Below are 18,729 nucleotides of genomic sequence, written 5' to 3'. Positions count from 1 at the left end.
TCTGGTAATAGATTACCCAACCTTCTTATCTTTTTTCTTTAATGTTATCTGTAATACCAAATCTATAGTGATCCTTTAAACAATGTTAATATAAGAAAGTTAGTTTTTTTTAATGATGTGAAGATGGTGATTTTTAGCTATATGCTATATAAAAATTCAGGACTGTTTTCTAAGATTTGCTGGTTAAGAAATTTTTAAGACCATTGGGTTATGTTTTATATTTAATAGTTATCCAGAGACTCTATAAACTGTATCATTGAAAGAAAAATATCTAGATTTAGTTGTTGTGAAGTGACCTAATCCAAGTTGATTACTTGTAAATCTTTGAGGGGTTTGTATTTGTTGTTTTTTTTTTTTTTTGGTAGATAGTGGTTTAAAGGTGTTTCTTTGCAACTTTACTACCAGACTATACATGACCACATTCTGCCACATACAGGTGTTTTTTAAACATAATACTCATTAGCGTGCAGGCACAAAACAATTTATAACAACCTATCCTGTAAGGTCCATGAAGGAAGCTTTGAACTCTCTTCATTTAGGCATTCCAACCATCACCTTGCATGAAAGGTTCAGTAAAACTAGGTACACAGCATTCACAAGGCAAAATTCAGTTACCCTTATAGTCAGTGTCAGCCAACCAGAAATGCTACCAAACCAGTAGCTAGATATAAGTCTATTAAGGGACCAACTCTGGGCACCATCTCTGAAAGTAAAGGTTATAGGCCTTGCTGAATTTTTATACCCTTTTTATTCAAAGGTGAAGAATAACTATAAAATATTTTATCTAATTTACAGTTCCTCAATATTTAATTTTAGTAATGAAAGCCCATTTCTAACATTCATCTTGTTAACCAACAAGCTATTCATTTTGCCAATAAGCCACATTTCTGATATTCACTGTGCCAATTAGCAATGTCTCAGATGTTGATCACATTATGGATTAAAGAAGTGGTTCCTGCCGCTGGAGTGTAGCCATCTGAGACGATGCTCCCTCTGTGTGGTTTCTCAAGTAACACGATTGACTGCCCCTGAAGTTGAAGTTGAACTGGCACATTCATATCTGTCACACCATCTATATTGGTGTTGTAAGTCTATTACAAACATCATAACAGGAGTGTTGTTAAATATTTGAAATGGAAGAAAGGTTATTATAATACTTGTAATTTTCAATATGTTTTTGAAGTTTTAAAGTGTGTTTTAAACACATTTTTAAATTGTGCTTCAAAAAACATTTATCAACTTAGTTAAAAATGTGTGATCCAGTTTACTTCTTTGCTAATGCTTTTTTCTTCATTAGAGATTTGGCTTTTCATTTTTTTCATACAACTCTTAGTAAATCTATTACTAATATTTAGAATCATGTTTACATGTCTGTTAAGTGGCATAATCTATTTAAACTAAATTTTGTTATTTATAGCTTTTATATTTCATAGAGTTTATATATTTGAATTTCACAAGTAGATTGGTTAGTTTTGTATTCCTTAACTGGAGACCAATATCATTCATTATCCTTATAGAATAAAATTCATTCATTCGTTCAAGTTACTAAGCACCTACTGTGTACTGGGAATTGTACTAAACTCCAATATAATTCTCAAGCCGTAGCATGCATTAGAATTATCTTGGAAGCTTGTTAAATCTCAAGTGAGATCCAGGACTCTGGATTTTAACAAATATCCCAGATACTACTGTTGAAGGTGGTCCCAGTCCACCCTCTGAGGAACACAGCCCAAGAGATAACTAATTAACCAGACTAAACACCTGCCTTGAAGAGGCTCACAGGCCAGTGGAGACAAACAAGGAAACAGAACTAATAATTGATACCATATGGGATCAGGTGCAGGGAATTCTAACTCTGGATGGATGAACTAGGGAAGGCTTCTCAGAATATTTGATTGCTTAATGGTTCTCAATGTGGTGGTGAGTGGTGCGTAGGATATTTTTGCCTTCTATAGAACATTTAGCAATGTCTGGAGATATTTTTGATTGTCATGATTTGGTGGGAGAGAGGCAAGATGTGCTGCTGGCATCTAGTGGGTAGAGGCCAGGGATGCTTCTAAACACCCTACAATGCATATAGGAAAGCCCTTCCAAATCCAAAGAATTACTTGGTCCAAAATGCCGGTAGTTCTGAGAAACTCTAACTTAGCTTACTTATTTTTTTCCCTGTCTCCTTTGTCTGTTGTTCCTTCCCCATGTACACACAGAGTTTTTAGAAATTGCAAAAGTATTAAGTAAGAATAGACTATTAAATATGAATCTATCATTGTTGTAAAAGATTCAAATATATAAAGTAAAAAAAAGTTTTCATACGTAATTCTCCTAGACATTTTTTTTCATGAAATCATGTAAATATGCATATATTTTGAGGTTGTTAGATTCTGTTTTGTTTTTAAATGGGATCATACTTTACATATTGTTTTGTGACTTGCTTTTTTTGCTTAGAGTGTGCAATTGCTGCAGTTTCTCATAGTACAGATGGATGTACCATAATGATTTGACCATTCTTCTGCTGATGGGTGTTAAGGTAGTTTCCAGTTTACTTGATGGTGTTACAAATAGCACTTCATTGAGAACTTGTGCACACATGCACGATAGATTCCTAGATTCTGGGATAGATTCCCAGAAATTGAATTGTTCAGTTAAAGGGGACATTTATTTTGTTTTGATAGTTTTAATACTAAAAGAATATACTCGTTATAGGCTGTAACTGTTTATAGTCCCACCAATAGTGATGGAAATGCCTTTTTTCCACACCCCCAATAACGCTGGATAATACTAGACTTTTTAATATTTGTCATTCTCGTGGGTGGAAAGGCTGTCTTATTATCATTTTACTTTGTATTTTCCTGATAACTAGTGAAGTTGAGCATCTTGTTACATGTTTATTGGTCACTTATGTTTTTTTGTGAATTACCCAATGATACCCATTGCCAATTTTCGGTTGAAATTCTTGCGTTTTTCTTGCTTATTGGTAGACCTTTATGTATTCATACATAGTTTTTTATATATCTTTCAGATATTTTCTCCCCATCACTTTTTTTTTTATTATTGCAAGTGGTGTCTTTCACCACATAGTAAGCTTTGAATACTTATATGTTCAAATTTGTGTCTTTTCCTTTTATGCAGGACAGTGTAGTGGTTAAGTGTGCAAACTGCAGAGCCGGATTGCTTGTGTTCATATTTCAGCTCTTCTGCTTATAACTGTGTAACCTTGGGCAAGCTACTTAATCTTTTTGTGCTTCAGTTTTCTACCTTTAAAATGGAGTAGTAATGGTATCCACCTCATAGGATTGTTGTTAGGAACAAATGACATATTAAGGTAAAGCACTTAGTATAATGACTGGTACAAAGTAAGTACTCTATAAAAAATAACTGCTATTATTTGGGAAGTTCTTCTGTGCCTCAAAATTATAAAGATATGTCATGACAGAAAAATTGAGCAGCATTTACCATTGGCTGAATCTCATTACAGCATGGGGTACAGCTGGGGAAGAGACAGTTGATGTTCCTTCATATGGAAACGGAGGCAAGATCTGAAAGAGCTTTAACTTTATCAGCAGAGAAAAATCCTTGACAAATTATAAGCATGGGTTGGTTGTATAAAAATTCCCACACTTCTTAAAACCTTATGGAAGCAGTTTGTACAGTGAATAGTATTGGTACTATTTGGGAGGAGGAAACAATTAGCTCTTCACCTCACTACGAAAGAAATTCTAAACGGATTAGAAAGTTAATATAAGACAATAAAATAATCAAAACTAAAAGAATAGAAGTGAATATTTATTATATCATGGGATAAAAAAGAACTTTCTAAGCTTCTAAGCAGTGGGGAAGAAATCACAGAGGAAAATAGACATAGATTTGTCTACATAAAAATCAAAACTAATATATATTTAAAAAATTATATTAAGACGTTGTTTGCTAAGGTCCCCCTTTTGATGGGAATATAAATTGATATAACTGCTAGAAGATAAATGGCAGTTATATAAAAAGTTTTTAAAATATGCGTGCTTTTGATACAGTTATTCAACCAGCAGAAATTTATCTTAGTGAAATATTTAAGTATGAATGTGAAGAATTAACTCAGAGAATTTTCACCTGGTTATTGCTTACAATGTGAAAAACTAGAAACAACCTCGAGATCCAAAAACAGGGGATTAGTTAAATTGTTATGTCCATTCAGTAGAATATTTGTAGCCATTATAAATGGCATCATGGTAAAATATTTATTGCTGTAGAAGTATATTCATCATATTTTAATGAAAAAAGTAAAGTTTACAAAAGAATATATATGATGTATGATCCAGTTTTTCTTAAAAATGAATACAAATAAACTAGAAAAACAATACTATGTGAAAAAAGCTTAGCTCTAGTTGTGGGATTATATGTAATTTTCATGTGCCTTTTTAACTTCTCTGTATTTTCTAGTTATGTTTTTGCAATGAACCTGCATTATTTGTGTGTGACAAGGAAAATATAAAGTTTTTAAAATATGAGATTAAAAGACAAAGCAAGGAAATACTAAATATATTAGCAACAAAAGTTGCAGACAAAAGTGGCTAATATTTTCAGTAAAGAGCTCTAGAAATCTTTTTTTAAAAAAGAATCAAATACATAAATGAACAAAGGGAATGACTAGTTTTATAAAAAAGAAATTATATAAATGGGTAATAAACACAGAAATATATTCAAGGTCATGAGTTATCAAAGAAATGCAAATTAAATCGGTAAGATACAAGTTTTCTCTTTACAGCTTAGCAAGGATTTAAAAATATATAATAGTGCTGTTGTGGGTGTGATGAATGAAACTAGCACGGTTGTACACTGTGGGTTAGAACTTGGTATCATTTCTTTGGAAAGCATTCAAATACTTGACTCAAAAATTCCTCTTCTAGGAAACTGTCCTAAGAAACAGTCAGAAATGCCAAAAATACTTTGGGCCTAAAAATGTTTATTGCAGCATCATTTCTAAGTGACAAATGTGAAGTGACTTATATGTTCATTAATAGGGGACAGTTGTGAAAATTTGTGGTGTAACTATAATTCAGAATGATATGTAACTTCTAAAATCTAGGTTCACAAACTCATGATGTTAACTTTAAAGATCATAAGATTTTACAAATAGAGTCATCTCAGCTGTTTTAAAAAGACTGGAGAAAATATATCAAAATGTTAACAGTCGTTTCAGCTAGTTGGTAAAATTTTGAGTGATTTTTTTTTGTACTTCTCTGTGTATTTACAATTTTCTATGGTGAATTTTCTCATATAAGCAGGAAAAAAAGATATAAGATTTAAAAAAAAAGATGATCACCCTCATTGAATTGTGGAAGATGAAATCTAGGTGTGTATAAGACTAGAGAAAGGGTGACAAATGCAGAGGCAATAGCAGTGCTCTATTCACAGATAATGCTGCTTGAATTTAGGAAACAGTGGCATTGGAGATGGAAGGAAGGGGTCAGAGTCTAGAAAGATTTAGCAGTTAGAGCAGACTTTGTTTAGTGATTCTTGGGATTGGGAGGCTTGCTGGCTGGCAGTACAATGCACTGAGATGAGAACTCAGGGACAGACAGCTTAGGGGATGGAGATGAGTTCAGTTTGGCTATGTTGAGTTTGTTACATAGGTGAAAATAAATAGTGGACTCTTGAGCGCTTAGATCTGGAATTCAGGAATAGGTCTGTCTGGTTATGAAGATTTGGAAGTCATTATCAGCACACACATTCAAGTCCTGGCCATGAATGCTGTAATCCTCAGTTACCAGGTCTTTAAAATAACAGATGATTCTGTTTCCCTTAGAACATCTGCTGAAAACTAATTTTAAATTCTGGTAGCATAGTTCCTGTTTAAGGTTAAAAACTATGTACAATAGTATGAGTAAACTTTAGTGGCTTTCTGTAGGATTATAGGGGAAAGGGTTGATATAAACTGCCCTTTAGCAACTTTGTAGTAGACTTGACTTTAAGGTCATTTTAGTAATTTTTTTTTTTAATCTGGACAATTTACAACACATTTAGACCTTTGACTTGAATACTTTAACTTGTATTTTGGTGTGTATCTGGAGTTTCCCTCTATTTGAGAAGATTGAGGTTTTTTATTTGGATTTTTAAGAGGGAATCTGGATTTTATTCTAAAATCAATATAATAATTCCTGTAAATGTTTTTGAGTACATATCTAAACAGATTTTTAATGTGGATTCTTTCAATTTACATTTGTGCTACCAAACTCTCTTCCATCCAACTATCTAAGTTGGTTATTTTAGCTGATATGGTTTCTAATTAAGTCTTTGTGGTTGAGAGAGCTCCTTGTGGCCTGTCTGCTTTAGCATTTAATTGCTCCGTGGACTCCAAATTAAATTCTGTAGTATTCCATTTTGGTCTGCTGATGAAGCAAAGATCTTTTCGGTATGGCTCAAGAATTGTGGCACTTATGACAGCTCAAAGGACTAGCACCACAGTTTTGAAAAACTTAGGACAGTTTGACATATAGATGGGCTTTTTATCATTTGAAAATAAAAGTTTAAAGTGTTATCACAGAGTTAAGTGAGAGAATGCCAGGCACAGAATGGGTTCTCAAGAAGTCTTTGTAGAATAGATAAAGCAAAATTGTTGGCCTTGATATTGTAATGCACCAAATTATTTTGCTTTAGAAAGAACAAAGTCTTGGGAGATTTTAGGTTGAATTGAAATGAAAAGTACCAAGAAATAAACGTGGTAACTCTCTGCTAGGGATAGTGTAAGGTGTTTTTGCACTAGTGTGACAGGTTGGATTTAGAAACTCCTAAGGTCCCTTACAATTCCATGTTATCTCATTTGACAGTTTTGGTTCTTGAGTCAGCAGAGAAAATGAATATTTACACAAATACTTGAGTGTGTTAGTTCTTTACTGCAAACTAATTCACATAGTCATAAGAGAGAGGGCAAGATCCAATAACAGAGACTTTTAAGCATTAGTCTGTTTACATGTCTTTAGAATTTTGTTTAGAATTCTATCTGTCATCATTTCTTGGTGCCTTGATTCAGTTGTACAGAATTAGAACAGAAGTGAGAGTTCTGATGGACAAGAATGAACAGAATCAGGCATTAAACTGTGAGACCCAAGAAGGGTATGTACTGCAATCGTTGATTTATCATGAGGTACTTACTGCCTATGTAAGCTGATATTGAGACATACTATCTAAACAGACAAGAGAATGGTAAGGTTGCATTGATGATCACAGGTTCACATCTAGAGAATTCCAATAAAACAAATTCTTAAATAATCCTAATAAGTCATTAAGAATTACTCAATTAGAGAGCTTAGGTCAACTGAGAAAAGTGAACTTTGTTGGGATGGTTGTTTCTTTATCAAAATGCTCAGTTCTGTTCCTGTAAAATTCAAATGAAGAATTCTGTTCTGGCAATGTGACTAGATAGCATGAATAACTTCCCTATTAGAAGACAACTAAAAACTTGGGTACAATGTGACCAAATGATCTTTATAAATGCATTCCTGAAATGATACAGGTAGAAAGAATCCAAAGAAGTTTAAAAAATAATTGAAAGTAGAAGTCGAAAAGATAAGCATTCATCATAGCTTTCCCAATGAGGGTTTCTACTAAACCCATAATTTACTGCTTTTACTGCTGCATGGAGATGCAGAAAAAGTCTAGCACTTCCTGTTTTCCTAAGATGGAAGATCTAATAAGATCTCCTTGCTGCACAAAGCTGGCATCCCGAGCTGCAACATCATTGTAAGGATGAAGAAGAAATGAACTCACTGCACAGAAGACAACAAGGAAAATTGCCTCTTCTATTCTTTGCATTACTGGGTGGAAGCGATACCACCCTTGCAAATTTATAACCAGAAGCTAGCCCTCATCTGGGTTTCGTTTAAGTAGGTTCTTGATGTTGTAATAAAATTATTAACTTTATTAAATTTTTACCCTTGAATATTAGTCTTCCAAATATTCTCTGTGACAAAATGGGAAGTATGCATAAAGCATTTACACTGCATTGCAGAGGACAAAGTTATTCAAGAAAAAGCACATATGTGATCATTTGAGTTGTAAACTAAACTAACCACCTTTTTTTCCTGGAACACCATTTTTATGTGAAAAAGTGGCTAACAGACAAACTGGTTATTCACACTTGGGAATTTATTAGGCAAACATTTTCTTGAAACTGAGTACAGTGAGCCTACTACTTAAAGGTAAACAACTGAAATTGTTTGTTGTCAATGATAAAATTCAAGCTTCCAAGTGAAAATTAGAATTTTGAAAAACTTGGACTTACCATGTTAAGCTTGATAGTTTCCCAGTGCTTAAAAATATTTCTGAATAGGTAGTGATATAAGTAAATGTGGTTATTTTGGTGTTGTATAATGAAATGTGTCAACAGTTAGAAATCTGCATAATTCAGAGAATCAGCATTTTCCAAATGGCCAAAGTATATGATATTACAAAATCATGCATGAGTAAAAAATTTATTCAATATGCATGATAGAGCATTGGATTTTAACAGAGTTTGAAAAGTTTATTGATGTGGTTTCAGATTCCACATCACTATTAACTTTTAAGAAATTACCACTTGTGGAGTTTTGACATAGTATCAAAGAATACTCAAAATCATCTGAAAATATTAAAATACTTCTATCTTTTCCAACTACATACCTGTATGAGGCTGGATATTTTCCCCTATACTTCAGCCAAAACAATATATTACACAGATTGAATATGAGAACAGAAATGGGACTCCAGCTTTCTGTTAAACTAGATATTAAAGAGATTTTAGAGAGATATAAACACATTAAAGCAATTTGTAGAAGTGTAGAACAGTGACACTCTTCTCATAAAATTGTTTTGTATAGAAGTGTACAGAAAGCAACAGGCACAGATGGGTTCACTGATGAATTTTACCAAACACTTAAGGAAGAAATTATACCAATTCTCTATAATCTCTTTCAGAGGATAGAAGCAGAGGGAATACTTTCTAACTCATTCTGTGAGGCCAGCATTATCCTGTACCAAAACCAAAGACATTGCAAGAAAAGAAAACTGCAAACCAATACCTCCCATGAACATAGATGGAGAAATCCTCAACAAAATATTAGCAAGTTGCATCCAAAAAAGTATAAAAAGAATTATACACCACAACCAAGTAAGATTTATCCCAGGTATGCAAGGCTGGTTCAGGTATCTGAAAATCAATCAATGCCATCCATCAAATCAACAGACTAAAAAAGAAAAAATCATGATTATATCAATAAATGTGGAAAAAGCATTTGACAAAATCCAACACTCATTAATGATAAGAACTCTTGGCCAACTAGGAATAGAGGGGAATTTCTTCAACTTAATAAAGAACATCTACAAAAACCGTGTAGCTAACATCATACTTAATGGTGAGAAACTCAGAGCTTTCCCACTAAGATCAGGTACAAGACAAGAATGTCCCCTTTCACTACTTCTTTTCAGCATTGTACTGGAAGTTCCTGCTGATGCAGTAGGACAGGAAAAGGAAATAAAAAGCATACAGATTGAGAAGGAAGATATAAAAGTATCTTTGTTCACAAAATACATGATTATCTATGTAGGAAATCTGAAAGAATTGACCCAAAAAACCTCCTGGAACTAATCAGTGATTATAGCAAGGTTGTAGGATACGAGGTTTATATACAAAAGTCAGTTGCTTCCTATATGCCAACAATTAACAAGTGGAATTTGAAATTAAGAACACAATTCCATTTACATTAGCACCCCCAAAAATGGAATACTTAGGTATAAATACAACAAAATATGTACAAGATTTATATGAGGAATACCACAAAACTGATGAGCAAAATCAAAGAAGAACCAAATAAATGAAGAGATATTCCATGTTCATGGATAGGAAGAGTCAATATTGTCAAGATGTCAGTTCTTTCCAACTTGATCTATAGATTCAATGCAATTCCAATGAAAATCCCAGCAAATTATTTTGTAGATATGGACAGAATATATTCTAAGGTTTGTATAGATAGGCAAAGACCCAGAATAACCAACACAATATTGACAGAGAACAAAGTTGGATGACTGACACTACCTGCATTCAAGACTTACTATAGAACTACAGTAATCAAGACAGTGTGGTATTGGTGAAAGAACATACAAATATATCAGTGGAACAGAACAGAGAGCCCAGAAATAGCCCCCATAAATAAGTTCAGTTGATCTTTTTGATAAAGGAGCAAAGACAACACAATGGAGCAAAGACAATCTTTTCAACATGGTGCTGAAATAACTGGACATCCACATGCAGAAAGATGAATCTAGACAGACACGTTACACCCTTCACAAAAATTAACTCAAAATAGATCAGAGACTTTAGTGTAAAATGCAAAACTATAAAACTCCTAGAAGATAACACAGGAGAAAACCTAGATGACCTTGGGTATGGTGATGCCTTTTAGATACAACATTAAGGTATGATCCATGAAAGAAATGATGGAAAAGCTGGATTTCATTAAAATTAAAAACTTTGCTATATGAAAGTGTCAAGAGAAGAAGACAAGCCACAGACAGAAAATATTTGCAAAAGACTTCTGGTAATGGACTGTTACCTAAAATATACAAAGAACAATAAGAAAACAACCAGATTTAAAAAATGGGACAAAAACCTTAGGAGACATCTCACAAAAGAAGATCTACAGATGGTAAATAGGCATATGAAAACATGCTCCACGTCATATGTCATAAGGGAAATGCAAATTAAAACAGCAATAAAATACTACTACGTACCTATTAGAATGGCCAAAATCTGGAACACTGGCAACACCCAATGCTGGCGAGGATGTGGAGCAAAAGGAACTCTTATATGTTCCTGGTGGGGATGCAAAATGGTACAGCCACTTTGGAAGACAGTTTGGTGGTTTCTTACAAAACTAAACATACTCTTACCATACGATCCAGCAGTCGTACTCCTTGGTATTTACCTAAGTGAAATGAAGACCCTTGTCCACAAGAATACCTGCACGTGGATGTTTATAGCACCTTTGTTCATAATTGCCAAAATTTGAAAGCAACCAAGATATCCTTCAATAGATGAATAGATAAACTGTGATACATTCAGATAGTGGAATATTTTTCAGCACTAAAAGGAAATGACCTATCAAGCCATGAAAAGACATGGAGGAACCTCAAATGCATATTACTAAGTGAAAAAAGCCAATCTGGAAAGATTACATACTATGTGATTCCAACTATATGATGTTTTGGAAAAGGCAAAACTATGGAGATAGTAAAAAAGATCAATGGTTGCCAGGAGTGGGGAGTGGGGGAGATGAACAGCGGGGGGCAGAGCACAGAGGATGTTTAGGGCAGTGAAATACTCTATATGATACTATAACAACGGTTATATGTCATTATACATTTGTCCAAACCTGCAGAATGTACACCACCACAAGTGAACCCTAAGGTAAACTGTGGACTCTGGGTGACTGTGATATGTCAGTGTAGGTTAATCCTTGGTAAACAATGTACCATTCTGATGAGTGATGCTGATAATTGGGTAGGCTGTGCATGTACGGGCAGGGGATATATGGGAAATCTCTGTACATCCCTCTCAATTTTTTTGTACACCTAAAACTTCCCTAAAAAAATAAAGTCTTAAAAAAAGAAAGTATATTTATTCTTCATAAAAATGTTAGCATATGAGTTTATTAGTTATGTTTTAATGAATTATTTTCTAAATTTCTGTTATTTAATTGTTTTTAAAGGCATTAGGATTCTTTTAAAGATCGGCACCTGAGCTAACATCTGTTGCCAATTTTCCTTTTTGTTTTCTTCTTCTCCCCAAAGCCCCCTAGTACATAGTTGTATATTCTGGTTGTAGGTCCTTCTGGCTCTGCTATGTGGGACGCTGCTTCAGCATGGCCTCATGAGCAGCACTGAGTCCACACTCAGGATCTGAACCAGCCAAGCCCTGGGTCGCCAAAGTGGCGTGTTCAAACTTAATCACTCAGCCACGCAGCTGGCCTCTGATATTTAATTTTTAATAGGGCAAATATAGATATAACTCACATAAACAAAACCTCTTTGTAGTTCTTAGTGAAAGCATGTAAAAAGGGTCTTGAGATAAAAACATTTGAGAACCATCGGTCTAAGCTCTCCAGTAAAAGACAGAGATTATCAGGCTGGATTAAAAAATTTTCTGGCTATATGCTCTTTACAAGAGACAGTCCTAAAATAAAAGGAGATTATGTCAGAAGGAGGAAGAGGAGCCTGTGAAGAAGTCTGTGAGCAGTTTCTCAATTTTTTAACCTATTTATTCCTTGATATGTGTCCTTTAGAAAATGTTCCATGATCTCACATTTGAAATTGCTGCTGCTCTGCTTGTCCTTATCACATAGGAAATATATAATAATTTGGTGCTATAGGTGATTTTGTGTAAAAATGATCCTGTTGTAAAAGTGGGCAACACTGTATGCACACCAGTTAAATGCGTTTTAAGGACCCATGGAACATTTATGAAAATTGATCATGAGTTAGGCCATAAAGCTTATCTCAATACATTTTGAAGGGTTGACATTTTACAGAGCACATTCTGTGACCTCAAATCAATTAAATAGTAATTACATAAAGATAAGAAAAACTCTGTATAGATGAAAAAAGTTTCTAAGCATCTTGTGAGTCAAAGAACCTGTAATGAACAGTTAGAAAATATTTAACTACAGAATAACATAAATAATTCATAATACAATGTGAGATATAGTTAAAGCGGTACTTAGAGAAATGTATAGTTTTAATGCTTACATCAGGAAAGAAGAAATGCTCAGAATTCAGGAGTTAGAACATACCCGAGGAAAGTAAGAAGGAAATGAAAAAGATGAGCAGAAACTACTGAAATAGAAAACATAATGAAATAGACAATTTATAGCAAGAATTATCTAGGAACAAAAGAGGGAAGGTACAAATGGTATTGGGAATGAAGAAATGTATGAAACTATAGATTCTGCAGAGATTAAAATAATAAAAAGATATTTTAAATCGTTTTATGTCACTAAATTTGAAATCTTGGATGAAATATACAAATTCTGAGAGGGGAAATACTTACCTAAACTGATTTAGGGAGACATTATACATCTGAGTACCTCTATAATTATTAAAGAAATTATATCAGTAATTAGAAACCTCCCCAAAAGAAAACACGCTCAGATAACTTGGGATGTTTTTCAAATGTTTCCCAGGAATGTGGAGTTGCTTTATTTTAGAAAATCTATTAATTTACTACGTTAATAAATTAAAGGTTAAAAAATCTTAAATTATCCTAAAAGATAAAGAAAAAAAGCTTTTGATAAAATTCAACACCCATTTGTATTAATAAAACCAGAAATAAGAATGTTCTATGTAATAAAACTCTGAAAAATCATAAAATCTAAGTAGGCTTCTCTCCTCACCTCCCAGTCCTCTTACATGGGAGAGAGAGTTAAATTTCTTTCTCTTTTTTTTTTAAAGTTTGGCAACTGAGCTAACAACTGTTGCCAATCTTCTTTTTTTTTTTTTTCTGCTTTATCTTCCCAACCCCCCCGTACATAGTTGTATATCTTAGCTGCAGATCCTTCTAGTTGTGGGATGTGAGACGCTGCCTCAACGTGGCCTGATGAGCGGTGCCATGTCCGCGCCCAGGATTGGAACCCTGGGCCACCACAGTGGAGCGCACGAACTTAACCACTCGGCCACGGAGCCGGCCCCAGAGAGTTAAATTTCTAGCATATGATTTATTTTATGTGATGTTTTAATAGGTAGAGAAAGTTGGCCAAAATATCTTAATAGGAGAGACATTATATTAATTGTATGTATCTTGGAGTCTGTAGTAAATGAAACATATAATGAACTCTTCTATAAGAAGATTCTAACTTGAATAATTTGGACAAGAGATGTTCTCTCCAACTTCTTATAATATGAAAAAAGAATACCCCACTTAACTATATTGCTTGCTACCATTATGTTAAATATCATGTTGTTAGTTTATTTTGGAGGGGAGAGAGTGGCAAGATTAGCTACATGCTTTTTTTGGTAAAATCTGCAATGTTTAAAAATATTTATAAAGAAGTTCTGAGTCTCATGAGACTGTTTTTATTCATTTTATAATCAGTTCATTCCTTATGAGAGAAGTTATTATAAATCTTTTCCCTTTTATGCTGTACAGAGAAAACATTTATTCACCTATTGCTTGTATTGTTGCCATCTGAATAGCAATGAAGGAACGTTGAGGTGGAAAACTCATTTTAGGTCTGGTAAGAATGTAGGGGGTCCATGCATTTGATTTTAATAATGTAACTACTTTAAAGCAAACATCTTGCATTGAGTTATGCATTTATTTAGTTTCCTCATTTCAAGATTGGTGATCCTGGATGGATAATTTACAATATTAGTGTAATAGACCAGGTTAAATGGTCCATAAATATTAATAATAAATGCTACTTATTAAGCACCTACTATATGCTAAAAACTCTACTAGGTATTTTCATATGTTGTTGCAAGAGTTTCTCTAGGATATATTTGTAGGATGGGAATTATTGCTAAGTTGTAAAGTATGCATGTGTTCAACTTTACAAGATAATGTCAACTTGCTTTCCCAAGTGGCTGTATCAGTTGAAACTCTCTCCTGCAGTGTAAGAGAGTTTGCATTGTCCCTTATTCTTATTAACACTTGTGTTGTCCAACTTTTAAAAACATTTGCCAATCAAGGAGTGTGAAACTGAGGCTCAGATAGCAATATGCCAAAGATTAACCAGTGAATAAGTGCTGTGTGCTGTTCTAATCTAGGTTTGTCTCATTCCAACTACAGTAGGCTGGATTTCAAAGAAATGGAAATATATAGGATAAGTCTTTTTTATAACAGAGAATAGTTATGAAAAATCAGAGCGAGATTTCTTAAGTAAAATAATTTTATGTAAGAACTCCCTTAGAGGAAGTATTTCTGAAAGTGTGATTTTAGATTAACTGGCTTAGAATCACCTGGTGGTAGTGGTGTGCCTGTGAGAGGCGGGATGGGAGTGAGAAGGGGAGTTAACTTAGTATTTTTAGAAATGTGGCAGATTCCTGAACCCATCTCTAGTTTTACTAATTTAGGATCTCTAGGGGTGAGATCCAGATATCTAAATTATCTGAAGCTCTCCTAGTTTTATTTTTGTTTTTTAATAAACACTAAAATTTAAGAACTTCTGCTTTAGGGATTTTGAAGTAATTCCCAAAATACTGCTAGATTCATATACAAATATACATATAAACATAGGCCCAGAAACAGAAACTTAGTCTTCTACATATGTGACCACTTACTTCTTATTGACTTTTGTCATCTAACTTCCTTTCTCTGACAGTTCCTGTTTTTATTTTTTCTCTTCTTTCTTTTCTCTTGTCCAACCTGCATGTGACATGAAATAGCTTTAGGAGTCTGGCAACAATACAAGTAATTCTCTCTAAACTCTCTCTGCCTGGCTGACCCCTACTCCTTTGAGGAAGGACTGTAGGGTACAAAAGACTTGCTCATATAGCAATGCAATAAGTTGTTTCTTTCCTCTTTATAGAATTGATGATAGCAATGATATCAATTTTGGGTGGGTAAAGATTTAGACTCAATGGTTATAAAAAGTGGAGATTCATGGAGCTGGGGCTAGAGCTATGAAAGACCTTATTTTTCTGATTACTGTTCTTTTTAAAATGTATTTTCTATGAGATAGCTAATTTTAAAGAGGAAAATGGTGTCTGAGCTGGGTGAAGAATTACTAGAAACGCCATTTAGACCCCTTTTCCCAAGAAAGACACAGACTCTAGTGAAATCCTCTGTTAATATTAGGATTGGATATTGTAGACTCAAAAGAACTCTGTTCTGCTCACCTGCCCAGATATCACAAAGGGCTGTTTTCATTGTTGCTGAGCAAGTAAATGCTTAATTAAGTGGTAGAGCTAATTGTGTTCAGAATTTAGTATCTTTTATTTCCTGTTGTTTCAGAGACACCAATTTATCAAATACTTAAAAACTCCCTGAGTTGAGCAGAAAACCTTCCCTACATAATTTTTATCTAAGAAATGAAATTGACAGAATGTTAATTGTCAAATTTCTGTATTTTGCAGGAATCATCCTGAAACTAGGCTTTCAAAATTATGCTCATTTCCAAGTTATCTTAATTTTTATAGTTTGATTATTTGATTATAAAAGTAAATAATTACTATTAATTTTTATTAGTAATTAAAATTATTATTATTAAGGGATTAATGTCAAACTTTGTGGAACAGATTTGTTTAACAAAATCTGAATATAATGTGTGGCAGTTTGTATGTCATGCTTTCAAAACAGAGGCTTTAAAGCCTATATTATATGTAGAAGTTGTTAGCTATTCTAAAGGTACAATAAGAGATTATTGTTCATATCAGTGTAATAAATTGATACTCCCTGATCATACTTTTTCATTTTACACATTGTCAGAACCTTGGACCTTAATCTTATTCTTTGATTGACAGTAGCGGCCAGGGAAAGAACACTTGTATTGTTTGGGATAGTCACATCTGTTCAACTTGATTCAGTTGAGGGTATTTGCATATTCTTAAGTATTTCTTCTGAGAGGGCTTAAATCCTTCTGAAGTGCTTGATGCATTTTTGAAATTCATTCATAAGGTATCTACATGCACTAATAGTTCTGTATAATATTGCTGTGCATAATCTGACAGATAAGACCACATTTTAAAACAAGGTTTTCTTTAGGGATGCTACATTACAGTTTTACTTGTCTGCTGGCGGAAATGTCAGTTTTTTAGAAAAAGGCTATTTAATGTTTTGATTAAATTAGTATATCCTTATTTTAGGTTGAGTTTGTCATTCATTGGACAAATATTTATTAAATAATTATCCAGAGGTGTTAATGGTAGTTTTCCCTGCCTTGGTTGGAAAATTGAGTAATTTCATGGAAAACCATTGTAGAGCTTGAATAGATTTCTGTATAGCTTCCTTATTTTCTAGAGAAGGTTACCGAGGCTCAAGTTTACTGATTTGCTCAAGGTCATGCAGCTTGGAAATTAGGCCTTATTTTAGTTCTGAATTCTCAGACCAGTAAACCCTAAGGAATGCTGATATATGACTTCTGGTTTGCATTAATGATGGTATGTGAACTCTGATTTACATTATTTGCAAATGATCCTCCACTGAAACTTTCCCCTTGCCATTAGAAAACATAGCCAGGGATTATGTCTTATTTATCATTATATCTCTCCAGAATTGACACCATGGTTATACATAGTTAATGCCCAATCATTATTTTGCTGTCCTGTTTCCATTGTTCTCCTAGGCTATTATTCGTGTAAAGGATAATTTGGAAACAAGATAGCTTATTAATGGAATGTTAAACACCTTTGATAACAAATAGGTTTCATTTTTTGTTCCATTTCTGATGAATTGGCAATAGCTTAGTGGAGATGAATTTTGAGATCTGCTGGGGTCAATTAGCAGTGTCCATCCTGAAAACCAACTGGTTATTCCTTGACATATGTGATTTTAGGGAAGGGAGAGAGAACTATGGACTGGAGTAATCAGAAGAGTCCCTGGGAAGGAATAAGGCTCACGTTACAGGATAGATAGAATTCAGATATTGTAGGCTAAAACAAGGTAGAATGCCACCAAGGCTGGGAATTTCTGTAAAAAATTGTAGGCATTCAGAAAGGAGAAATATTGTTAGTTTCTATTAAATATAATCAAAGGAAGGAAAGCAGTTGTTGAGTGCTTTTGATACCTAGCCCTGTGCTGTTACCCTTTTTACAGGAACCCCAGAGACTTTCTGTCATAGTTTATATTCTTTGCTTTTCCTTTTCTGAGATACGATTGTTTCAGTCTTCACTTATTTCTACCTGGGCCAGCTCTCCAATTTTATATCTGCCTTACTTAAAGATATAAAAGTTGTGATAGAAGCTCATCAGAATTTTATTTCAGTATTGTGTTAGAGGAATTCATTGGAGAAGGAAGTCTCCATTGTTATTTAATTGTATTATTAAAGTAGTATTTTTAAATATTTGATTATAAATTAAATAACTCCAAATTACATAGTTATTTTTTATCTTCCAGGAATCTCCTTCTGGTCGAAGGAAAGCTCTGGCTACTAGCTGCATCAACATGAAACAGTATGCAAGCCCTATGCCAACTCAAACTGATGTCAAGTTAAAATTCAAGCCATTGTCTAAAAAAGTTGTATCTGCCACTCTCCAGTTTTCATTATCTTGCATTTTCCTTCGGGAAGGAAAAGCCACGTGAGTTTCTTTTGTCAAATAAGCTGCTTCAGAGTGTTTTTTAAAACATCATAGGTAAATAGCTTTTGACTCAGTAGACTGGCAACTGTTGAGAACATCCTACTGCATACCAGTCATTCTTGCCATTCTTTGTTTCAGGAACTGAATTAAATAACTCCTTGTTATTTATAGTGTCTCTTTTTTTTTTTGCGGAAGATTAGCCCTGAGCTAACATCCGCTGCCAATCCTCCTCATTTTTTTTTGCTGAGGAAAATTGGCCTGAGCTAACATCCCTGCCCACATTCCTCTGATTTATACATGGGACACCTGCCACAGCATGGCTTGACAAGCGGTGCATAGGTCCATGCCCGGGATCCAAACCAGCAAACCCCGGGCCGCCAAAGCAGAGCGTGTGAACTTAACCACTGCGGCACCAGGCCAGCCCCCTATAGGCTCTTGTGATTCTAGAGAATGAACAATAAGTGATTACAAAAGTGA

General features: G+C 34.0%; 1 protein-coding gene across 45 annotated transcripts in view; it reads left to right on the top strand.

Annotated features, from left to right (window-relative positions):
- The window catches only part of EHBP1 (EH domain binding protein 1), a 479,839-nt gene that overhangs the window by 255,664 nt on the left and 205,446 nt on the right, over positions 1-18,729 (top strand). For all 45 annotated transcript variants that reach the window (XM_070235400.1, XM_070235417.1, XM_023619016.2 and 42 more), the window contains one exon: positions 18,071-18,252. In XM_070235400.1, coding sequence (XP_070091501.1) covers positions 18,071-18,252 — 182 coding nt within the window. The remainder of the gene's footprint in view (positions 1-18,070; positions 18,253-18,729) is intronic.

This window comes from Equus caballus, chromosome 15, assembly GCF_041296265.1.
Source record: "Equus caballus isolate H_3958 breed thoroughbred chromosome 15, TB-T2T, whole genome shotgun sequence".
NCBI lineage: Eukaryota > Metazoa > Chordata > Mammalia > Perissodactyla > Equidae > Equus > Equus caballus.
Note: the sequence above shows the minus strand (reverse complement) of the source record. Positions and strands in the feature narration are given on the sequence as shown.